The sequence below is a fragment of the Colossoma macropomum genome, unplaced genomic scaffold (assembly GCF_904425465.1).
Source record: "Colossoma macropomum unplaced genomic scaffold, Colossoma_macropomum, whole genome shotgun sequence".
Taxonomy (NCBI): Eukaryota; Metazoa; Chordata; class Actinopteri; order Characiformes; family Serrasalmidae; genus Colossoma; species Colossoma macropomum.
In genome coordinates, this window is record NW_023494810.1 from 8,922,510 (window position 1) to 8,948,946 (window position 26,437).

The 26,437-nt window shown below is 42.6% G+C and overlaps 1 protein-coding gene across 3 annotated transcripts in view; it reads right to left on the minus strand.

The window, feature by feature from the left end:
- Nucleotides 1–809: 809 nt before the first annotated feature.
- The window catches only part of dag1 (dystroglycan 1), a 32,207-nt gene continuing 6,579 nt past the window's right edge, over nt 810–26,437 (minus strand). For all 3 annotated transcript variants that reach the window (XM_036559298.1, XM_036559299.1, XM_036559300.1), the window contains exons 2-3: nt 8,378–8,929; nt 810–3,233 (exon numbers count right to left, since the gene is read on the minus strand). In XM_036559298.1, coding sequence (XP_036415191.1) covers nt 957–3,233; nt 8,378–8,704 — 2,604 coding nt within the window. In that variant the 5' untranslated portion in view covers nt 8,705–8,929 and the 3' untranslated portion in view covers nt 810–956. The remainder of the gene's footprint in view (nt 3,234–8,377; nt 8,930–26,437) is intronic.

Genomic DNA, 26,437 nt, shown 5'->3' on the forward strand with positions numbered 1-26,437 from the left:
AAGGTGTCTTCACTATAAACAGTTACCAGTGATGCATATCAAAAAGTAGACAGTACAATAAGACATCTTCATATCTGTGATTACCTGTTCAGGCCTAGCATGAATCACCATAGGGACAGGAGGGGAAGAGGATACGAAAACAAATCAGCCAGAATATACTCATCATATGACAATCGCTTAGGGGTGAAAAACAGCTTTTCTACAGGTTATTTTAGTGTTACTTTGACACCATAAAAAAAAAAAATAATAAAAAAAAAATAATAAAAACAATTTCTAGCAGTACAACCTTCAAATTTACAAAAAGGTTCCATCTCACTCGAGCTTTTTGGCTACGGCTTGTTACGCTCATCTTCACTAGACGTGTGATTAAGGAATAAAAACAGAATAATTAATGTTAAAAGGCAAACTGTATTGAATCAAAACAGCCTGCAATTGTCTGCATGGCTGTTCAAGTTCCTCTAGGTCATGTTTTCTCCTCATTCATAGAATGTCCCTACGAAACACTTGCACCTGCAGTCAGTTTACTTATTGTCTTTATGTATTATTCAAAAACAAGGAGTTCAGAAGATAAAAAGAGTGCTGTTAGGCAAGTAGTTTGATTCTGAAGTCAGTCGAAAAGAAATATAAATGATAAAACAACAAAAAAAGCCCATCTAGACACAAAAGCGCTAGGATTGGAGGGCGCACATCTCCCACCTGTTCAGCAGTAGCCAGAGTAGTCAGGGGCTGAGGTTGCTCTTGGTGTCCTTTGCAGACTACCTAGTTACATCCCCCATCCCTACCCACACACCTTCCCTCAAAAGTCCAGGTTTTTTTTTAACGAAATCGTCCCAACCCTCCCAACGCAATGTCCCAAACCGCAGAGCCCCTCCAACATCCAAAAATGCAAAGAGACAACAATGGAGTTGGAACTGCACAAGTTCCCTGTCCTCCACAACCGGAGGGATCAACAAACATTAGGGCGGCACGTATGGAGGTGGGGATCTGTACGGGGTCATGTTCTTGGGGCGGGACCCCTTACCCTCCATGGGGGTAGAGAAGGGGGGTGGAGGCTTGTAAGGAGGGGCATTAGGGTCCTCATCTTGTAGGCCTGTGTACTCACCCAAAAGGTCCTGGTTCAGAGGTGTTGTCTCTGGACTGGCCATGTTGGGGTACTCAGGTGGGGGAAGAGGAGGTTTCTCCTCTTGAAGGATAAGAGGCATGCTAGATGATGGAGGCGGCTTAGAATCGTCAAGTTCATCAGCGAAGATGATGGGCACTCCTTTCTTGATGAAAGTTGCCTGATCTTCAATGGTAAGCTTCCCCTTGCGCTTCTTACGATAACAAATCATGGCAATGATGCCTGCAATCAACAGAATTGCTGCAACGACCACAGCTGGTATGACCGTGTGAAGATAAACATCATCAGTGCTCTGTCGTCCCGCTCCCAAAGTGGGAGTAACAGTAGTTGTAACTGGGTCTGAGATTTCAGCTGGTGGAACAAACATGTAGCTGCGACAGCTTTCCATTCCTTTGATGGTGATGTTTATGGGTCTGAAGTCTGGATCCATGGCATTGCTGAATATTGGTGAAGGCCTGCCTTCAGCATCAGAGATCCTTCGACTCATTGCCTGGATCTGCTCCTTGGGGCACGGGTGTTGCGGGAGGCTGTTGTTGGTCCACTCCACTACAATGGACCCCTTGGTGATGTTTCTCAGCGTAATTGAACTAGAATTGCGATCACCAAATGAATAGGCCAGCTTCTTGACGAGAAGTATCTTCTTGTGGATATCATTGGTAACAGAACGAGGTTCCCCTTGGAACCGAGCAGCAAAAAGAACTGGCGGCTTAACATTGTTTCCGAAACGATTGACACGGACCTCAAAAGCATCTGTTGTGTAGAGACCACCTTTGTCAGTTGCCTGCATAAAGTACTCATGTTTACCCTCATGCTGCCAGTCTGGTAATCCATAAAGCAACTGGCTAGTGCTATTGAACTGAATCCAAGAGTCCTCTCCAACAACTTCACTGTTCTTCCTCAGGGTTAGTCTTAATTTGTCTGTTGTACCATCCTCTTTGTCAAAGAATGTGTCTGATGGAATCTTCACCTCAAAGTATGTGCCAATGTATGCCTTTACCTGATCAATTGGGTTCCGCAACTCCGGTCTCACATTGCTGTCAGGGAAAACAACTGAGGGAGGTGGGCGTCTGGGAGGCTTGGCCGTGGTGGTCTTAGGCTCTCTTGACACGGGGGTAGTCTTGGGTTTCTTGGGCCTCTTTGTTGGTTTCCTTGTGGTTGGTGTTGGTGGAGTTACAGAAGGACCAACATATACTGGCCTGGTCATCGTGGGCTGGATAGCAATTGTACTGGTGGTGTCCATAATTTTTGTGGGCTGAGGGGGCCCCATTGTGGGGGTGTGGGCAATTGGATCTCTGGTACGTTGTGTGGGTCTTACAGGCCATGGTACAGGGCCCCGGACAGGCGGTGCAGAGCTGTCTGAGGTCGGTCCAAATGATGGTGATGTAGGTGTAGGCACAATGCGGGTGGTTGGCTCAGGGTACGTTGTTGGAGGAAGCAAAGAGGGGACAGGTGTAGGGGTGTTGTTTAGCTGCCGCCGGACCCTTTTAGGTGCATGAGGCTTCTTGTTAGCAATGTGCCATCCTACAACAGGGTATCCCAGCTGTGCAGACATTGTCCCTTCCTTTGCTGGAATCTGAACACTGCTGATGTTGGGAATGTTGCTTTGATCCAGGGCACAGCCTAGTTTCCAGGACAAAAGAGCACCATTTTCTACCACCTTTTTGGCATTTCCTGGTCCAGCCATAAAAGCTGACATATCAAACAAGCGATTGTTGACAACAGGTAAGATCCTCATGTGCTGGAGCCCCACACCAGAGAACTTTTTCATCTTTGCCAAAAGCTCCACTCTCTGCTTGGAGCTCATCTTGGTAAGATCTGCATCCAAAATGACTGTGAGCACAGTAACAGGCTCTTCATTGCCACAGACAAAAGGCTGAGAATCATTGCTGGCTGATTGGGCTGCTAACTGAATGGGATCAGTGTCAGCATGTTCCTCTGGATGAACCTCGATGGAGAATACATCAGGGCTCTGGGACACATGACTTGCATCTGTAATGGAGATGGATATGTAATGGACACCCTTGTCTACCTCCAGAGGAAGTCCTTGAAGGGTGCTGCTCACTGGTTCCCAATGCAACCATGCTGGTAGTGTATCTTTGCCTGCCTCAGTAACCTGGAAAGAAAAATATACACATAAATATTAGTATACCAATTCATCTGCATTTAAACTGTACTAAGATTAAACTAGGTTGATCTTGAAATACCTCAAAATTAGAATGGTCAGATATTATTACTGCTGTTGATACTACTACTACTAAATCTTTCATTTATAAAATTGCAGGTCAAGGTGCTTCACAGAAATTGTGCAAAATAGAACAAGCATAAGGAAAATAAAAAATAAAAAAAGCAAAACTTCATGATAAAAAGGTCAGTCATCATCAGATCAAAAAGGAGTTCCACATTTCGGATCCTAAAACAGAAAAGTTTCCCCACTTATGATACCACTTACAAATCAGAATTTGTTTAACAGTGAGGCAGAAAACAATCCCAGAAGAAAAGGCAATTTTTAGATTGAAAAATGTTAACAAATATTAATAAAATAAAAAACAAAAACATCACAAAATTCTAACTACTCAAGGCAGCTGTCTGGTTGAGTAAAATGTTTGGCTTATGGACAATGCCTTCGTTCGGTGACACTGAGACATGAGAAGTGTTGTTAGGCTACATCTTACATTTGTAAGGTTTTGAAATACAAATTAATGATGTGTTATTTAAATAAGATGCACTACTGTTCTCTCAAATAAGAAGGACTTCACCAGTTACACTGTTATGCTGGAGAGATGTTCAGTGAACCCTGGCAGTAAGGAATGTGTAATAATGAATCAATAGAAAGTGATACATTAAAATAAACAAACTGGACTACAAATCTAAAAATATATCTTATATATCTGCCTGCAGTCCCTTTAACTGATGGCTAATAAATCCTGGTTGATAAATAATGTAGAGACGATGCTCCCGAGACAGATCATTAATGCTCTAACCAGTACACTGCAGTCACTGGGGGAGCTCTGGATGTGGCAGCTGGGCTTTTTATTCCTTTCCCTAAGCTTTTGAGGTTTGAGAAGCAAACCCTCCTTTTCCACACCCTTCAGTACCTTGCCTTTTAGAGGGCAATTTTTTCTTAATCTTTTGTGATCCTAAATGCTGTTTTCTCATCAGTGCACACCAATGACTACCTACCAATTTGTTCACTTAGAAAGATGTTAATAATTCACGTAGGAGTCTAATTATAGGCTGATCCATAATCCAGTTGATGAATAGTGTACTTAAAACACCAAAACTGCAGCACTGAAAGAGGTTCAAGCCCTGAACAGGTGCTATTTAGAAGGATTAAAAATAGAATAGACACAGCTATCAAATCCAGGAAAGCGGGGAGTTATTGTTTACAGTCCATTACAAAACGGACCAAGACTGAGATTGCTATTTATTCTGCTTTTGCCCCCACTGTATGCGATTGCTGCTTTGAGGAAAACTTGAGAAGTCTGTTCAACAGTGGCATGAAACATTGAGTTTGTAGCACAAAGTTACTGTGTCTGTGTCCTTAAGTTTAAATGTGTCCTTAGGTTCTACATATAAAGTTTAGTATTAGCCCTTACTGTGGCTCCTGAAACCAAGACATCAGCATAAAACACACTGCCAAATCCCTAAACTCACTGACATTTAAGCTACCATAGTTTCCATACTGATGATTCATACAACCCACTCTAAAGAAAGCGACGTCTCTGCCAAAGGCAAGTCTTTCTTGAATTAAAAGAAAAAGTAGAGAAAAAGAAACGAGATGCAGGATAAGCATCAACCAACAACACAAAATGCCTGTGTTCCCTTATGGGCTTCCATTTTCTGATTTCAGCACATGTGACAAGCTTGCCATGATGATGCAGTGGGGGCAGTGTATACTGGTGAGGTAGCCTCATAAAACTATCGACTCTCTGTCCTCCAGTATAAAGGGAGCATACACACCTTAACAAACTAAACCACAGGACAAGCCTGTGATCTCCTGAGAGGCTTCCATATCTCCATCAAGTGAAGATGGAGGAGAAGAATGGAACGCTCCCCCGACATGAAGGAATTAAAAGGAAAGAAATGAAAACTCCTCCGTGAAAGATGAAGAAAGGGGCCCATTGTTAGCATGTACTTGTGGAGGAGCCCACAAGAAAAAAGGCCCTATTGTTGTGGTGTGAAGACAGCTGAAAAGATAAGATTCATAGTTTTGAAGGAGTAGGCTTAGGCATGTCTTTGAGATATGAGGGTGAAATGGAGACTGAGGAGACACAGGGGGAATTGGCAGAGCAGAGCCTTTCCACTGGAAAATTTCATGAAGGTTGGACCCCTTCGGTTCGGACAAGCAACTGTTTATAAGGAAGTGGTCTTCCAGCTTATTTTTTACTGTTAAAAACGTATATAAAAAATCACGCACTGTGGTGCATGAATACACCTACACTCAGGAAAAAAAATGGAAAAATAATAAACGGATTTTGGGGGTAGACATGCAAGGCTACATCTTGGACACAGATGATGAAAGTGTGAATGTTCAAAGTAACCCACGCTTAAACTAAAAACTCATTGACCAGACTGCTGAACTGGGGTCTTCTAAGGTCACCTGAGTGTCCTCACTACATATATGTTCTGCATATATGAAATCCAAATAGGCCTAAATGGCTTCCACATTCCTATTTCTGTTAGCTCTATAAAGGTAAACCCTGGTCATCAAATGACGGTCACTCCTGTGTCCTGGCATTTCTCCACAAAAGCAAAGTAATAAAGCATCTCAGGGAGAGAAAATTTTGTTTCTGTGCAGTTAAAGCACTAAATTTGTATTCAGCGGGGAAAGAATGTCAGTCTCTGTTGCCAGTTGTGAAAACGGCAAGTTTAGGCAAGAGAGAGAGCAAAAGAAGTAAAGAAAAACATATACCCTGGCAGCCGTGAGACAGGCCGGATGACTGGTAAGCTCTGTTCAAACCTCGGCATGACACTAAACTAACATCAGCACTCAGAATAGGCGCTTGGCCTGCGTAGGCGAACATCTCACTGTACACGATATGACTAAGGAGAGAGGGTGAAAGACTGCATACAAATAAATTAGTTTTTAAATAGGCTGTGACCCATATGGGGTAACTAGATGGGATAGCCTAAATAACAAAATAATGAGCAAAACGAAGGCACGAGGTTATATCCACAGAGCTCTGCTGAAGGAAGCACAGCCAAGGGCAGACACTTCTTAAACATTCAGCTCTCAGCACTGCACTCTTGTGGACACACAGGGAACATATGAGCATGTGTACTGGTAGCCTTACACACAAAATGTGGGTTATTCTCCTCTCCCCATACCATTTCTACAATGTCTGTGTTTGAGTAAAAGGCTGTAGGTCAACAAAACCAGTTCTGAAAATGACAGGCTTGTCAGAGTTATAGAAATATTCTTCAAAGAGCACTGGTGCATTTGGTAATGCTAGCCTGCCATACGACACCGGCACCACAAAGCTGGTTGCTATGCACGGGCTATCACAACAAAAAAACATAGGGAAGAACCCCTTAACTTAACGGGTCTAACTTGGTGCATTTCATACTTGACCATAAACATAGGATGACTCACATTTCCAAGTCTTTTTTTTTGCGTCTGGGCAGCAGAAATACTGAGCTTTCCGCTACCACACGGCCAAGGCTAATTAGATTTCAGCACCAGTCTTTGTGTTGAAAAAGGGAGGGGCCGGGGAATGAAGAAGGATCCTGCCGTCACAGGCGAATATGAAGGCACAGGAGGAGTGGAATACAGACGTGGGGTGGAGGGGGGGGCACAAGAAATTCACTGAGCGTTTCTTTCGAAAGAAGAAAGAAAGAAAAAAAAAAAAGAGACAGACAACAATAACAGAAACATCTGTCACTATTTATCATCCTTATGGCCTATTATATAGGACTACACAAAGGGTCAACTTAAATAGCTATTCATATCTGAAGAGCACAGAAAAACGGGCAAAATTGTAATACCATTGTAATAATAATTGACAAAATGACTGTCAATCAAAGCAGGTTTCATTAAACTGTCCTTTGTTTAGCCTACCCTGATACTCTGAATTGTGGAAAAAAAAGAATTTCTTTGTGCTTTGCACAGCACTCAATGCCTGTGGAACCCTAATTCACTTTACTGAAGGTGAGAATGGCAAAGCAGAATTAGTTTGGGTGGGAAACTGGAGACAACAGCTGTACCCTGCACAGTGTTGGGTCTTAGCACTCTTTCGCACAGCTGTCAGAGGAGATTTTCCGAATGTGCACAAAAGGGCTTGTGGTTCCAACTTAAAAATGCGCTTGACAGGGCAGAAATGATCCTGTGAATATAGGATTACACGGCAGGCATGGGAGAGTCTCCTAACACTGACATGGGACAGAGGAACACAATGATGAGATATGTGCTGGGGTCATGCTTTTAACAACAGTTGACATGGACCAGTTGAAAAGAGGGAGGAAAAATGACCAGGAACTTTTGGGTAGTTGTTAAGATGACCAAATGGGTAGGGTAAATGTTTTCAACCACTACATATATATTGCATTGAATAATACCAACCTAATTAAAAGTTGGTACACTGATTTAACAAGTTGCACTGTCAGGTGAGGGGTGGGGGAATAAATAAAATGCTTGTATGCTTGTGTACATAGTACACAGCCTCAATCTACCAAGGCAGCAGACAGGCAGTCTCCTCTGGTAGTGATAATGTACTGAAAAGAACACCAAGTCCTCTCAGCAGGCAGAGTGCATTTTAAACAAACAATAAGCGTTTGCAGAGCAAAACAAAGCGCTGGAAGACATTTTACTGAAAAGGATTGCTCAGTTAGCCAGACAAACCTAAGATGTACAGTTCTATTGGACATACTCTCACTATGGGCTAAAGTTAACTGAAAAATCCTGCTTTATGAAACTAATCTGCATGCAGTGTGGGTGTGTCAGTTCTTTGAGAGCCCTGGCCCTTGGTGCACACGAAACTTGTGTGGTTTATAAGTGGTGTTCTGTTATTACAGGGGCCGCTGTCTTTTAAGGGCCTTCACTCAGAAGGGGAAGCACGGAATAAGTTTCGTGAAGCAGCGCTAGAGGCAATGTCACTTCTCCCACTAAGTACGCTTGCTGGGAAACGTAGCCTAATGCAGAAGTGTCTGATATGCAAAATGGCAAAAAGGGGGATGAATAACTGTGGATAAATTCTCTTGCATAAATTTGCAACCTATTTCAGAGGCAGACATATAACTGAGTGGAGAAAACTGTCCCACCTTAACTGTGCAACTGGAGTCCTTGGCTTTGGTGGGGATTCGCATTTGGAACACTCGTCCCACCACCGCTGCTGAGTCGGGGAGGCTGCTGGGTTGTGACGCCGCGGCCGCCACCACTTCCGCTTCCTGGAAACCGGAAAGTACTGAGGAGTGCATGGAAGCCTCCAACTGCCCAGAAATGTCCCCCAGAACCTCCATGGGCCCCTGGGGCCAATGTGCCTGGGCCCCTGCAAGCATTACTGTCAGCAGGAGAAGCGCCGTAGTCCTGCCCCCAAGCCTCGGCATGCAGCAGCCCGCATCCCGGAACTCTCTCAGTTTATTGGGCATACTTGCTTTTGTTTTCTTGCGCTGGCACAAAAGAGGATGTCCAGTTGAGGGGGCAGCATGCACACCCCCCAGTGGGCCCGAAAGAACTGATTCCTTTTTCAAAACCGCCTCCAGCTCCCCCGCAACCCTCTCCTTTTGTTCTCCTCGCTTGCCCTCTTCCCTCGTCTTTTGTCACAGTCTCTTCAGTAGTTCTGAAATCCCATTGTTAGAGGTTGCCGCTGAGACCTGTTAAAAGAGAAGGGAATTCATTAGTGTGCATTTCAATACCAAAGGAGACACTGCAAATGTCTAGTTGAGGAATCTAAACAGCATGCACAATAATGGTTCTGCAACTTGCATTCAGCCTGGGCGATTCCTTATTCCACTCCCCCTCCCACACACACACACACACACACACTTTCTGTTGGCTCCACACACACTGTTCACACAGGTGGATAAGCCTAATCTGATTAACATTCACAGCTTTCTCTCTCTGGTCCGGCAAACTCACTCAGCCATTACCAAACATGTCCCCTGAAAAAGCACCCTTTGCACCGAGTCGACCAGCAGGCCTCCTAAGTGTGGACAGAAATGTGTTAAGACAGGGGGGTCAGTCCACAGTGACCAAGCGACTGAAGCACTTCTAAAGGGGTGGTGGGGATGAACGCACGCTTTTTCCCCCTCCATTGTCTCATGGGGGGGCAGAGAGAGACCGCTGAACTCTAGAAGTTTGTTATTCATACAGGTCCTTTCATGAGAGTGGGGGTGCTCAGAAAAAGAGAAGGAGTGGTATAAAAGGAGGAGGGTGGGCAGCACAGTTTATGCGTTTGAAGGGGGTGATAGAGCTCCAAACAATACAGCTGATTTCCCCAGAGGCCCTCCCCTCAATGCCACTTTGGCTGGGGTTCAGCCTATGAACGAGGCAGAGAGGGAGATGAGAGAAGAGCTGGCTCTCACGCTCCTGGAGATGTTCATCCCCAGCGAGAACAGAGGAGAGCTTCTTTAGTGCACTAAAGAAAACAACAGTCCTGTACACCAAGCTCACCCCACTGATACCTTGTGGCGTTTCATTCTCGATGCCAGAAAGCCTGTTAGTTCTGACCAAGATAAAATAATCAATTTGTCCATCTTTGAAGTCTGGTTCTTGTTAGCCTGCAACCAGACACCTGCACAAGGCAGGTTTTGTGTGTTGTGGAATCAAAGAGATATGAACGGAAGAAAAACAGGATTACTACTGGGAAGCTGTGTGGAATAACAACCGTGTTTTTCACGTTTAGGAACCCTGTGGAGGTTCCAGATTAAGAGCTGATGGAACATGATTGACTGAATAACAGCATAACAGAGTACCATAATAGTTCGCAGAGCTAAGGACGATCTACTATCCCTGCAGTGTGATCCTGGGCAGATTTGAACCCCACTCGCTGCTTGCCAAACCATTCCATGACAATGAGCACCAAGTCACTGATCACTGGTTAACAATCAACACCATCAGGTTCTGTACTCATTTGCTAACATTACAATGACAAACCTCATGACAGATTAGTGTAACAAGTCAGCTATTTACTTTCCGAGGTATTCAACAACATGTTTAACCACAAATAAGGAGGAACAGATACCCTGCAAACAAAAAATGAAGTACAAGTTTCTCCTATTCAGAAAATCTTCATTAAGGCAGCAAAAGACAAACTTATCACACTAGTGTAGTCTACAGACAAGCGGCAGAAGACACTGCACTAGGGCGGACCTCTGTGTGGGGAGACAGAGGCACTAAGCCTGACCAGCCCAGCCCTTCCCTCAAAAGAGGTTGGGCAAAGAGAAGTTGAATGGTAGAGTCCAATAAAAACTGTCCGCACCAGAGAAAACAAGGCGGCTCAGTCAATTTAAAATGTTTACTTAAATTCTACAAACGCCCTTGTCACTCACTGTGATTCAGCAAGAGTGTCTGATTGAAAAACAGACCACCAAGTCTATTGATTAACAAATAACACTTAAACAGAGTGAAAAGAGAAGGGGGTGGGGGGTTGGTGGGGGGGCTGGGTGGTGATGGTTGCTGGAACATTCTTGCTGAAAACTGGTCACCTTTATTTTCTCCACCTGGAAACTTGAGTCCTATCAGGCATTACAAGATTGACAGTGTTGGGTAGTGGTACAGTAACTACTATGGACCTTTTTACCTTAACCTCCCCCCCTTTCTCAACAGCCCTAGTTTTCAGCATTAACAATAAGCCTGATGGAATTGGAAGTACATAAAAGGAGTTTAAACCCATCTCCGGTTGCGGATAAAGACATCCTTTCAGCACTCAAGAAGTGAGGGCTACTCACAAAAGGCAAAGGGAAAAGGCACCCATCACTACATTCCTCTCTTGATCAGCCTGGCACAAGAGGCTGTAGCTGGTCAGAAGAGTAGCGCCGCTGGGCTCGCTGGCAGCCTTTCAGTAGTCAAACACAACCCGATCCGCCTCAGAAGAGCGCCTTCTGATACCTTCCTCACTCAGCAGAGAAGAAAGTCATTTCATCAAAAACACAGAAGGAATAAGGAGGCCCAAAGCAGGCTCTGCGCTGCATGTTACTACAGAGGGCCATTGTGTTAGGGGACTGAAGCCGTCCGCTGGGAGATTAAGATTTAGGAGGGAGGAAGGAAGATTTTAGGGGGCAAGGTCTGGAAAGACGGCTGCTGGAAGCAGGAGCCCTGGCAGGCTGCAAACTCTTTTCCTCCTGGCACCGCTGCGACACCCTTTGTCCGTAAGGCTTTCGGGAGGGCTCGCGCCATTGGACGGGATTATAAAGGCAGAGAGTGAGTCACTCTCTGTCTACAAACGCATTCCACTCAGAGAGAGTCACTGGACCAGTGAAGCTCAGAGCCTTCATTTCAGGAAAATGGAGGCGAGCAAGAAATGCCTTGTTGAACAAATCCAGGCACACTTTCTCCCCATTAGATGCTACCGAAGAAAAGAAAGTGCTTTGACTCTTAATTCATCATTATTCCTAGACTTGTTAAACACGCAAAAGAACTAGCATCGGTAATTGGAGAGGAACAATGTTTAATCTTGGACTAAACTGCAGCAAACAGAGTGTTCGCGCGCAAATTGTTCAAGCAGGCTTGTGCAAAAAATGCCTACATCCTTTCTGATAACACTTGCTCCTAAGAATGCATGGCCTTCGAAATGTGTCAGGCAAGCAACAGAAAAAATATATATGAAAATATGTTCCCTGCACACAAATCCCACTGCTATTACTGCAGCAACATCTGCCTCACAGTTAAAAGACAAAAATGCACTCATGACTGAGCCCTCATTTGAATGATCAAATTGTAGAGTGCAATTTATAAATAAAACAGCACCCACTCAAGTCATTAAACGGCACTGAAGAAGTAACGTCACATATATTCCTTTGGAAAATAAATCTAGTGAAGTTCAACGTTTAGAGAAGGTTCAGAACACTTTGCTAAGAATGTAAATGACTTCAGGCTTGGTTGTGTTGTGAACATGGCCACACATGATCTGCTGTTGAGTTACAACAGTGTATATATGGAACAAGCACAACTAAAACCTGACCCAAAGCCTACGCTTAACTGGACAGAAATGTATGCATGCGTGGCAGTTTATTTTAAAAGCATACACCCAGCAAGACAGACATTATCACCGCTCTCCATATTTTACATTTTTTAATTAATGAAATTGCTTTTAAAATGCTGAAAAGGTGAAAAAGGATGATAAAACTGGGCAGGGACCCACTTGGCACTTAGGACATTATGATGACCTAAAACCAATTATTAGACGTTAATTTTTATCAGAGCTGCATCAGGGCAGCATTTATTAAAAATGTATTATTTGCAAAAGTAACTTTACTTAGCATTTTCTCAATTAGTTTTTAAGGGCACAGACACATTCTGAGGGTGTTCAGGTACAGACAAATATAATACACATATGGGCAACATCTGAAGTTAGCAAGATAACACTCCCACACAGCTAACACCACCACATCACACAGTCTAAGCGTGTGCTACTTAAAGATGGATTTGTTACAGGATTTGATAAGATTCATTGTTTTTTACTCCTCTAATATGAAATCCAGAGTTTTCTGCTGATATCAGCCTGATAGCCATACTGGGTATCAGACTGTTGCCATCTTGTTTATTCCAAAAACAATTTGCAATGGCTACTGCTCATCTAGACACTGACTTTGAGTGGAGGATTGCACATACTGAGCATTATGACAGTTACAAGCAACATGGATGCTAAAAACTACAGCATTAACATTTAACTGACAACGTCAAAAGTGAATTAGCCCATGTTAGTCAACCCAAGGGACCTGTTTCCTGCCTTAAGTGGACAATAGCAGCAGTCATTGGGGAATTTCAAGTACACAATCTAAACAAAGCTCAAATCTACAAGAATTCCAGGGGAACAGCAGCAGTTGCTCTCTCTCTCATTTATTAATGATGTTTCTCTCTTTTGAAAAAAAAAAATAAGTAGTGTGGAGAACAGCATAGCCTGATTCTTTCATAAGATGCAGCATTCAAGACAGGTCAAGATTCATCAGCAGTGACATAGCCTACTTAATTGAGTGCCATGCTGTCAGCCACATTCCCCCCCCCTTCTCTGTAGGCTGGGGCGTTCCACTGCAGTAAGCCACACGCTGCAACATTAAATAAAGAAACTGCTACCAAACAAAGACAGTGACAGGCCTTTACTGATGAAACTAATAATATGAAAACTGTTGCTATTCTTTCTAGTTGACCTTCTCTTCCCGAGTGTGGTCTACACCCTTAGCTGGGTCAGGGGTTGTCACCACACTCCTAATTTGGCAAGCGCGAAGCTGAGCGGCTCTTGCACTGGAAGAGAGAACGGCAGTGATTAATGACTCTGTGACAGAGCTGTTAACGGTGCGGCGAACGTGTGCACGCTCTGCCCCGGATGTTCGTCGCCCTGGAACACCTCCAACGGCCAATGAGAAACCTTGCTTTCGCCTGAGCCCTGGTCAGCTCACGGTTGCCCTTCTCTGCCTCAAACCCACCCCCTGCAGACGCCACTGATCCTTCTATTAATGGCAACGACGAGGCATGAAGACAAGAGGATATAGGGTGGCTAAAACGGTCGCATTCTTGACTGGACATGCTTGACCAGCCTGGCGACAGCGTGCAGGACCGAGGCGACAAGCAGGCAAAGTCTTAAACCAGAATATTTGCTGCAAGAAGGACTCAGATTTTTGGGTCAGACTCCCAACCTTATCTTATCAACCTTAGCCTTGTTTTAACCTTGTTTTATCTAATGTAGCCTTGGGAACAGATTTGGGGCTTTTTTCACATTATCTCATTACAATCTACCCACTGGGTAGCCGGTATGCATGCAAGGCCATATTGGCCATAATAAAATGGGTCAGCATGTGGAACCCTGTGCGCTACCCTGTCTTCTATCGGTATTTAAAAGAAGCTTCATGTTGCCTTTATCGTTGGATACACTAAAATACTTTTCAAGGAAGCACACACACACACACACACACACACACACACACACACACACACACACACACACACACATTTAGAATGCAACTGACATTAATAGGGGATGATTTATTTTCAGTAAAGTAACAAAAACAGCTACTAACATGTAAAGTATATTTCTTTTTGTAGGTTCGCTTGCTCATAATTGTAGATTGTGAGACAACTAAAACAAATTCACATATTCTGTTTTCCTACATTGTGCTCTTTACATATCAGAGTAAAAGTGACAACTGCAATGAGAAATCATGTTATTTTAGAAGAAGAGTAGATTAAAAGCAAAAATAGCTGCTTTCCTGCAACTGTATTATGGAGTAACAGGCTTTCATTGCACAAAACGGCTGCACATATGGTCGTATGTGTCATGTCTGACAAAGCAGATCTGGAACATGTGACCGGCTTGGTAGTGGCGAGATTAAACAGGAAGCAGAACACTATGTGAGTATCCATTACCCTCTACCTATGATGAAATAACAGAAAGAAACAACAAATATGGCAGGACTCTGCAGAGCCAAACCAGCGTGGGCCGGAAAAAATCACGCCCAGTCCCTTTTTAAATTGAAAGTGCCCTTGCAAACATGCAGGTCCACACATGCCTACAGAGCAAACATGAACCAAGGGACCTGGTGGATATGGTGATACTTGAGTAAGGGGTGTGGTGGCCGTCTCGACCCCGCACGCATACCAACAACAATGGGAAGCTTTTACTCTCCCATGGTTTATTACACAGACTCCCAAGATCTTGAGTTACAAAGCCCACCCGTGGGCTGAAGCAAATATTAAAAAGTTCATCTCCAAATAGATTAGGTTGCAACTACACAAACCCACACATTCCTTCATGGCATTCGTGAACACTAAGCTTGTTAGGAACAAATCAAAAAACAAATAAATAAATGAAATACAATAGCCAGCCTGGAGATCTTGTCATAAACATGTTTATAATAATAAAGGGGCAGTAGAAGCACTAGAAGCCCCGCAAAGGCATTTTAATTCAAGGCAAAGCTAAATGAACCACAGGGAAACAATCCTGGGAACAGCATTACTTCCCAAACACAGCAGAACACGTGTCCACTTCGATCAGAGTTCTGTAAACTCAGTCGTCAGCTCTTTTCTGAAGAAGAGTTACAGCTCATATGGGGCTTGACTATGTTCCTCTGCCGAACCTCCTCAGATCTCTGTAATTATATCACTGCAACACTGACTGAGGGGGGGGAGGGGTATTAATACAGAGACGAGGGAAAAATGCAATTATTGTTAAACCCCCTGGAATCTGTAGGTATCTGGGATAATTACATTTGACTAAAATTAGAAACTTTTACATTTTCATCCAGACCTGACTCTCCAGGGTGCTTATTAAGAGGATGTTGTTACAGAGTCTGACATCTTGGCCAGATTAGGACACTGGAAATTATTAAGGAAAACGAGCCGGGATCAGGGATGAGGTCTGAGCAGACAAATAGGAACAGCTACATCCAGGCAGTAGCCTGGGCTTAGTAGATTTAAAAGCTAAACTGCTTTGCCAGTCGTCCAAATGTTTCTTGAAATAACTAAACGACTGCCCCGGGGGATACGGAGATCTTGGCGGTCATCTTACAAGGAGAGCCCTTAAATAATATTCTTAAACCTTCTCGAAAAACTGTGGTTTAAAAAACCTTTCCAAGGCAAAATCAGGAGATGGCTGAAAGACAAAAATATACCGACTTGTCTCCCTAAGTTCCCTTTCTCGACATCTTGTCAAAATAAATCACACTTACCTCCAAGCACATCTTGGCCAGCTATGAACAAGACACACGCTGTGACCTTTCTAATTATGTCTGATGAGCTGCATTCAACTCGCAGTTATCCAGAAATAGCCCATCATCAAAACAAACACTAAGCACTTCTGAAAGTAATGGCAATTTGGCTTCCACTGAAGAGCAGAGCTGGGTGATACACTGTCTATATCATAATATTGGAGTGATTTTTAGTTTTGGGAATAATGATAGAAAACAAAACAATGGTGACTTTATTGAGGGCAGTGTTCATAACGCTACACAACACCAACATAAGCCTTACATGATAAATGACAAACCTATATGGACATTTACAAAGGCTTATTCCTTCACTTATAACACTTGCTGAGGTGAAACATGGTCAGAATGGACTACAGCAGTCTTGACAACTAATGCTTCCTGGAATACGTTTTCATAAAAAGTTATGCAGGTTTATGTCAGTTGTCACGAAATGTTTTGTAGGGGTCATGTTACCCTACAAAAGCTGCCGTTCAGCAAAATGTCATTTGGGTGCTTCAAATTGATTTATGATAACTGTTCAAAGTACATAAAATGAGGGCTGAGCAATATGACAGCATTTATCGTTACAGTGCCAAATTACATTATATTACCTGACAATGTTCTTTTCTGAGGATATCATCAATATCGCCAGTACTTAAAGAACATTAACCCACGGCATGCTGTTATAAAGAGAGCATAATTAGGCCTGTTTGACAAGATTTAGTCCAGTGCAGTGTGTGAAACACTGAGTAAAAGTCATTGTGCTCACAGTTTGAGAGTATTTTTCCCCCAAATGTGCCACTATTGTCTGTTCCAACTCATTAAACCTCACAGAAAATGAAGAAATTTGGGTGTTGTGACAATGTCTTGAAGTACTGTGATGTTACAATTTTACTACATTGCCAACCCGTAGATAAAACCTAAATCATACGTTTCCTTTAGGAAATATGCTTTTTTGCCTCGTTTCTGTTTCAATACTGGATAAGATTCCCTTTGATGTCAATTTAAGAAAAGCAGAACAAACCAAACAATCCAATTGCAAGAAGCTTTACCAGTTGTTTGTGAGTATTCAGGACAAATTAGCTCATTAACTTTTCCAATGCAAACTAAAATATCATCTGATGCTGTGATATGGGGAAAAACATCATTGAATTGTATCAACACCATCCGGCACTACTGAAAAGCACACTGGGATAAAGTCTAAGCCTGCTGCTCTTGTGCGTTTTGTCAGGGGTGTGCAATACTCAGCAAAGACCACCATCAGCTCATCCATGTTGCAGACAGACATGTGGAGGGAGAGACAGCTGGCACACCAGGGCTGCTAACATATCATCACAGCCACAGACACACCCCAACTGCTGCCTAATGCAGCCCACCCTAGCTGCCACCAGTCATGACAAACAACCTTCATGTCATGGTAATCTCTCCCTTTTAGCTTTGCAAAAAAAACAAACACCTGCTAACCTACAAGCATGCTTTACGTGCCAGTTATTCAGTACAGCCTGGGGCGTTTCAGGGAACTGTCCAGCCTAAGAAATAGGTGCAGAGACATGTGTTCCATGTAGATAGATAGACTGGTAGATGAACCAGCCGTGATATACACTCTGTATCACCACGACTCCAGACTGGTGTCGCTGAAGTCTCATCTCACTTCCTTATCATCGATGGGTCTATAAATAACCTGGCCTGCCCCCACTGCACCCCCACCAAACCACAGCTCTTTCTGTACCACATATCTAGACAAAAATAGTCCCAGCCAAGGTCACAGCAAAAAATAAATAAATAAATAAATGAAAAAAGAGCATCAGACAGCAGGAGACACCTTATCTAGATAATAATATAAAAAAAATAAATAAAATAAAAAATTCTGCAAAAATGAATGATGCAAAAAGCAATATATTCCAGTGGTTAATATACTGAGGAGGTAAAAAAAAATTTAAAGGTACACCTACATTCAATGACTCTAATATCCAGGACAAACACATCCTCAATCACACCCTGAAATTATCAGCAAGGAAAATCTCGCTCAGACTAGAGGCTCCCTGTTTTAATCGTAAGATGGACTCCCTCACAGACACACACACACACACACACACACACACACACACACACACACACACACACACACACGTTGGATCTGTACCAAGCGGCTGCAGAGAGAGTGAATCCCTGATCTTGTGAATGAGCAGTTGAGCTCAGTCTGAGACGATGCCAGCGTGTTAAAGGCAGGAGCGGCAAAACTCTGTTTTTTGACGTCCCCTGCATTCGAGACACTAATCTGGAAGCCTGAGAAAGGAGAGACGAGGGTGAGTCTCATGTACAGCAACTAAGGCTTTCAGTACTGATCATATTAGTAATAGATTAATTTCAGATTATTTTAATGATAAACTCAGTAATTATAGCTAAAAGAAGCCAACCAATTAAAATAGGCTTACAGTTTATTTATTTGCTGAGTTTAACATATTTGAAATATAAAAATGTGCCATAACTTTTGCACAGGCCATATTTTTCATCACCCTTTCCTCCTTTGTGGCAAATAACGCATATAAATGGGTGTGTCTATCACAAGGCTGGGAAATATGACAAAACCCATCACTGTCAGATTATGGATACAAATTTTGGCAAATTCAGCTGACTGATAACAAACCGCCATTAGTCTGCAATTAGATGTTGTTTAATGTATCTCAGTAGCTCTCAAAAGCCACTGGCATCCACACACCATCCTCAAGCATACAAATCAAAAAACATGAATGATATTCACCTCTTCAAATAAAACTGTTGTTTATTGGACATGAAATGAAAGCTAACCCCATTATTGCACAATTCTATAACCTAAGAATAGCTCAGCTAGTTTGCGTTGAAGTCCCTGTAGTCACTGAATAATAAGTCTTAGTATGTAATAAGCCTGAGATTTTAAGGGCTTAAACTTTTTTTCTAAAACGACAGCATTGGTTGAACAAGTGTTTGTCCATAGTCATGAAAAATCGTCACAATGTGCTTTACTGATCATACCGTAGATACTGCCTGCACAACACAGATCAACAGCATGTTTCATTACATAGGCAGCATAATCAGGCCTGTTTAATGGGTTTGATTCAGTTCACCATGTGAAAATTTGTTTTGAATAAATGTAGCACTACTGTTTTTCGCCATCTGTCCCAATTTATCAAACTAGCAAATACTGTAAATAAAATAAATACTGTGAAGCAAATTGTGTATCAAGAAAATGTTGAAGTATCATGATTATATTCGTCAATCCCTACCCATCAGACTCACTGTGAGAGGGACCAATAGGATCATTCAGGTTTTAGTCACACAGTCGGTGAAAGTGGCACAGATCTGATGATTTTATTTATGTGACACTGCTGAGACCTCAAAAATTTTGGGTGATGTAACTATACAAACAAAATTAAATTATTTGGGTGATGTAACTATACAAACAAAATTAAAATCCTAATTATTAGAAAAAAAAAATGGCTGAATGCAGCCGTAGAAGAACGAGGCTGCAGTGTCAAAGAAAAGTCAAAAGTCTGAAAGCTAAGTTTAAAGAAAGCAAATACACAAACCAAAAAAAGTGGCCTTGGCCGAATAACATACTCTTTTACAGCGAGCTCGAACTCCGAACTTCTCTCTAGCTTCTATTTGATGCTGGCTAAGACGAAACCGAAACATCTGGGATGTTTCAAAAAATCAAATTTGGCAAACAAAATAAAACAGATTTGGGTCATTCTAACCTGCTGTGTGAATGTAGCCTTAAATATGTATTATCACGCAAAATGTTCGTCCCTTTTTAATCAGTAATTTCTAAAAACTGTATTATTGAGTTTAATCAAATAATCATGACAGTCATAAAAGCAATGACATTGCTAGGAGCAGAACAGGGTGCCGGGTCACTAATCTGCAGAGGGAAAGCAGCTTGTCATATTTTCTTGGGGCAAGGGGATGACAATTGCATTCAGTGCGTGTACATCAGCCAAGGAAGAGATAGCGCCACCCCCTTTCTCTCAAAGTCCTGCTGGGCATGGAACGCACACACAAAAAAGGCCACAATACAGTCTTCTTAACTACAGTCTACTATTTCCGACAAAGCGCATGCATGCTTTGCGTGTGGTGTGTGCGTGGTGTTGAAAGTGGGGGTGCGAAGAGGACACGACGCTATGCCACAGAAAGACTGGGGCTGAAAGACAGCACTTCAAAGAAGATCAATGTTTGCTCAGAACAAACCACAGTACTGTGGAAGGAAGCAAATCTATTTTCACTCTCTGTGTGTTCGACACACACGTATCAAAGCCACGATGCTCTGGTGTGAGAGCACCGCTACGCTTCAAAAAGAAAAGGTGGATTCCATGTGCTGAGTACGGCATGTAGGCCATCCCCCTAGTCGCCCCCCTCCCAAACCATCCTCGCTGAGAACCAGATGGCTCCACGGAGGTAAAAATTACAAAGCACATGTTAACTTGCTAAACAGAAACACATCTGTTGAGCCCATCTTGGACCGAAGACCTGAGTCAATAAACAGTTCAAACATGCACAGTAGACATCAACAAACTCGTTACATGGCGTAAACTTAGGCTACACTGTGTAAGGTGTTAAGTTTAGACAATAAAAGACAATAAAGCCACCTGTTAGTAGAGGGGAGGAAGCCTGTGGTCGAACACAAAGCTGATTAGAATACACCCTCAAGGATACAGACGCTAGGAGAAGTTATTACAGTCTCTAAGACACTAAGACGACAATACAGGCGAGCTCACGTGTGCTCGAAGGGAAATATGTCTCATTAAATCAAACACTGAATGAAAAATACTTCCAGATGTTAAATACAGTCCAATTCTACACTGAAACGTTGTGGCCATTCAGGAGGAAAATTCCAGTTCCCTTTGTGGGAGTCGGCTCCAGGTGATTCCAAAACAGAAACGCTCCAACTGCTCGAAGTGTATAGTACTATGCTAAAACCACAGGTTTCCACTCCAGACTTGAAAGCAGTGGCAAATTACAGAGCTCCAACATGGCAAATAGCTGACAAATTGTAGCTTACAATGGGACAGTGATGTGGATCCACATTTGCTGGTATAAGTATGCATCACTGATAAGACTGCATGTTGTTTGCCATCATACATCATTCACCAGCTACACTGTGGACAAATGCAGCTGTATTTCCATGAAAGCTTTTTGCAGTGCCAAGAATCAATGGACACTTGCTTGAAGTCTGAAACCCACCACACCCTTTTTTCCGCCCTTCCCTGGAATACATGCTCCACAGTTTATCCAAGCCACCCAAACATCATTCACATTTCAAAACGATGAAACAATTAGCTAATCTAGGGTCCATATCATGGAAAACTAAATTTCCACCACTCGTTAAAACACCAATCTATACCAATCTATACAATCCATATAATGAAGCTAAGCTGCAAAACAGTCTGTTTTAATTAACTAATTTTTGTGACGTTGCGAAAACCAGCACATTTCACAATGAAGTTATAAGGAGCACTTCAGCCCGGACTGCTTTCTAAATGAGGCACCACACAGGACGGCCAATAAGAACACAGGTTGTTCAGATATATTAGTCTTTAAGAGTGACAAAACCAGCGTGTTATATTCAAAAGGATAAAGAGAGGCTGGAAAATCATCATGTAAAAATAAACTACCACTGTTTTTGGTGAATGAATCCACACGTCATGAGTGGGAATAGTATTTAGGCCCTTCAAATCATCAATAATAGAGCACCAGAGGGGTACCTTGCACCAGACAGGTGAGCAGAGCTGATCTCCGAAAGTGTCTCTGACCATCTCGCACTACACCACCTCAGCTGACACTCTCATAAAAATCGAAATCAAACCAAATCAGAATGCCTGTCTGTAAGTTGCCAGCAAAGTTTAGGACTGACTCGTAAAAGGTCTCATGCTAGAAGATAATCTGCTCCCGCCGTCAGCCCCGATTGAGCCTTCGAGAAGAGATTTTCAGCCCGATCCTGAAGATTTGTCAGAAGAGGGAAATCGGGCATAAAATCGGAAGAGCCATCTTGCAGCGTGCACCCAGCTTAAATCCCTCAACCAAAGCAGCGGTGTCTTCTCATTGTTACACAGACATGTACATCTAGCACTATCCCACGATGACAAACCGCAATGTGTTCCTGTAATGCACCTCAATGTTCGAGGTGAAGCCTTTACTTGATCTTCACCCACTCTGTGGCACTTGCCGGTCCTCACAGTCCTTAAAAGATCTAGACATTGGTTAACACTGTGGTTTGACTGTGACTGAACAGGGATGTAAAAATGCATTGATACACCATGTGAATCAATTTTGGAAAGGTGTAACTGATTATAATATATTTGATTTATAATAATTTTTGGTGAAGTTTGAAATAATTTCAGGGCCAAAATAAAGAAAATAGGACATTTTAACAAGTAAAAGTCTCAATACAAGCTTCTTGTTTCATTGTCCGTATGCCGCTATTGTGTAGGCAGTTTGTGTAAGTCTCATTTGTGTATTCTGCATACAAAAGGTTTCGTCCCACGTTCAAGAATTAAAATTTTTTCATGATATGCTGTTGGGAGAGGACGTTACACATACAAGAAATGTCAGCTTTAGATTATTTCCACCTTCTGTAGAGAAAATTCATCTTATTTTCATCAACAATTTTGAACAAAACAGAACAAATAAAAGATGATTTTTTAAACTTTGTGCAATTCCATGATGCATGACATCAATACCCAGACAATCACAATCAAGAATTGTAGCTATTGTGAATCAGAGATTTGCAATTGCGTAAACGAGTGTGGGCAGTGAGCTGGGATGAACTGAGGAGCTTAAAGATCTCCAACAACAGGAACAATACCCCCCGTTCAGATGCAAAGCCACTGGTCAGTGTGAAAAGCAGCCGTTGGTGTTTAACTGTGAGAAGTAGCACAGCCATGCTCTCTGGTTCCCTCGTTTCCCTGCCGTATTTACTGGGTCAGCGCTCTCAGAGCTGAGGGCCAGGTGGAAGATTTCATTGTTTGCCGGCGTCAAACACATAACCTGGTCTACCACCACCACCCTCTCTCTCTCTCTCTCTCTCCAATTCTCTCTCTGTCTCTACAACAGGCCTTATCTGTAACCAGCATCGTGTCTCCGACAGGCTGTGTGAATGGCTGGTACGCTCTCCAGCCGGAAAGATTTCCATGTCAAGGTTGTTTAACATTTTGAGGGCTGCCAGGGTAGATGAGCCCTATCTAATGATTACCTCTTCTAGGCTAATAACGCCACTCGGTTCTCCCCGTCTCCCAGAGCACAGTGAGCTGCATCAGCCTGGAAACAATACAAGTTCTTCGACTTTATGAGCACTCCCAGTTCCCACTTTCATTCATAATTAGTCCTAGGAAGCCTAAGGCTGAAGCAAGCACGATCAGCCATTTGTCTGCTGAGGTACACTGATGAAAGGTCAGAAGAATGTCCTGTATCTGTACCCAGTGATCCAGATTGAAGGAAATTAATGGCAAAAAAGGGTCTCACCATAATTATTAGTGAAAAGACAGAACGAAGAAAATTTACTTTAACTCTGTATTACACACAACAACCCAGACCTGACAAGTGAGCAGGGCAATTCCTATGGGTAATCTACATTTTCTTGAGGTAGTCATTAAGAGTGCAGGTCCCTCTGTTCAGAGTCAGAAGGGGCTTGGTTGTAAAAGCCTCCATCAGCACTCTGAATAATTCCTTGTATAATTTTCCACACGTTGCCGTATGAGCATTTGTCTGAGAGGAACGTCTCTGCATAGCAGTGCCACACTCAAAAAATTAAACTGACAGCTTTCGCATTCGCCAGGAGTGGCCAATACATAGGCTAGTTACATGCTCTGAATTTTAAACCCAAACGTCTTGTTCACTTTTCAATCTGAATTGTTGAGTTTAATTGCCAATAAAATACCACACCAGGAGACCCAAGCCTGCACAGAACACATCAAAGTCATATTTCTAAGAGACTTGCATTTCGCAGTGCCACTTCAAAAGCAGGATTTCAACATTAAAGCTAGTCGTTAATTTTTTTTTTGAGATAATCTTCTATGAAACAAAAGACAATAGCAAAAATGTCTCACAGGGTGCTAAACTACATTTACGTCTGAAATGAAATTCAAACACAGATCAGTGTCAAGGACACAGAGCTCAAAGGATATCGAGGTGCAATCGGGTCAAGGAGTTTGCAGAGGGACAACAGTCTAGACTGTTATTTTCTTTATCTGTAAAGATAAGAAGACCTTTAGAATCTGTTTAGCAGGGCTTAGCGTTCTTAATGTTTTCCTTTCTTTGTGAGGACGTGACTTTCCAAATCATTTACATCACCCTTCAGAAAACTGATGATTAACAGGCTAGTAGCCTAATCTTTAGGGCAAATGTATTTAAGACAAAATCCAGACAGTTCTGTAAACCCTATATTTGCATTCAAATGTGGTTTAAAAAAAAGGAAACCTAATCTTTAGGTTAATAGGTTATCAATTAACCCAAGCACTCTGCAAATCATTTCCTCTAAGGTAATTTTGAAAGGAGCCCACATGAAACCACATGCCATTCATATGACTACTTCCTTTGTGAGAGAACAGGTGGGTATGAATGGGCAGCTCTGAATCCAAATGACATTCCCCTGAATGACCACCCTCACTTTCCCCTGCTGTTCACTAGCCTAATCTGTTAAGTAATTGCAGGTGGTCCTTTTCTTTCACTCTCCGAGTATAGGGGGCAGCAGCAGTGGAGGCTTTGGGGTTTATCGGTTCACTGAGCTCAGCGTAGGCAACTCAACAATTATCCTTCTCCAGTGCACTCCAGATAGATCACAACAGACACTCTCTCACTTCAGGAAAACCTGGGCAATTTGCAGGGAGGTCAAAGAGCACCTCAACCTGGTTGAGCTGGAGGTGGGGGGGTAAAAAGAAGAGGGAGGGGAAAACCTTCTTCATTCATGAGGCTGCTGAACACAAACTGGATCAGACAAACATTAATTGGCACTGTCCACAGTGGTGGTCTCAAATCAGAGCAGCCTAACTGAAACAGGACCATTATAGAGCAAACAGCCATTTCTAGATATGAGGGGCTAGGTAGGAAAAAAGCCAGTAAATCAGTTGGTTGCATTAGGTCTTCCACAGTCTACAGCATATCGCTAATATACAGAGCTACAATAAACCTACTGCAGAGAGCCAGTGAATAAGACCTTCTCTAGACTCTACCAATATTTAGTCCATTTCCACTGACGCTATAGAAATAAACATTCAGTTCAGGACAGAGAGAAAAATTCAGTGGGTGAGACCAAGGCGATCTTTCCTACACCGAGCCTGGCATTCTAGCTACTGAAAGGCGGTTTTATCACAGCATTGCGGGAATGCTTCACGGAGGCGAAACAGCAAGGTCATATGTCTACTCACAGCTGTTTTTCTTTCAAAATGTCAAAGCTCAGGTTCGGACAAAAGCAGAATAGCTTCTGACGCTGCACAAAGTCTTAGGGTAGGAGTTTGTAGCTCTTCCTCTCCCCATCCAAGGCCAACAGTACAGCTGTTACTGCTAACACTGGTTCGGTTTAACCAATTACACAGCTAATTTTTGCCCATTACAGGCCTGGGTATTCCACAAGGCAGCGCAGAGTGGATAATTCCAAACAATTAGGATAAGATTTCTCCAAAGGTGGGTGGCTGAACCAATTCATGAACACCAGAGCAAACAAACGTTGCGATCTTAAACACAAAGCCATGTTTGTTCCAAAGCAACAGACTAAGAGCAGAGTTTGTCCTTAACAGGCTACATACAGTGGCCGTGCAAAGGGAAGAAAATCATATGCGTTTTGACTTCATTCTTGGTCAAGGAGTCTAAAGGAGGCACTACGAGTTCTTTGGTATATATTAGGCATTTATTAAATGATTTTAGCAATCTTGGCCGGTCCTTCTTCCGTTGTTTGCAAGCATCAGTCTCTTCAATACATGCTTTCTTCCCTTGGAATGGACACTGACAATTTGTGCCATTTCTTAGACTATTATACCCGTAACTAAGAGACAAAACTACTCTCACAACTTGCTAGCTGATGGTTTAAAGTATGAATTTAAAGGGAAATTATCAAATTTTCAAAATCTCAATATAAATCACTGAGATGTAAACCAAGTCATTCAGAATGTTCTGTTGTGAAATGATTAACTGTAGTGAAAATCACAGACTCAGATTTCCTTTCCTACAAAGGTGGTGACAGGAACCAGGGGTCAAGTTGTCTACAACGCAAACACTGCCACTTTATTTACCATCCAAAATGACCAGTGAACCTATGAATTGTCTTCACTTTTTAAATGTAATGATTATGGTAAAACAGTGGAAAATCTGAAAAAATAAGCTTTCTTTGGGGACTATTTTGTCATACTATGCCAGGTATATGCCTCCTCCCAACATTTAAAAAGAGGCATTAAACCCTTTAGACATACGGTTCCTACCACTAGCATCTCAAAGAAATGCATTTGTACTAAAATTTTT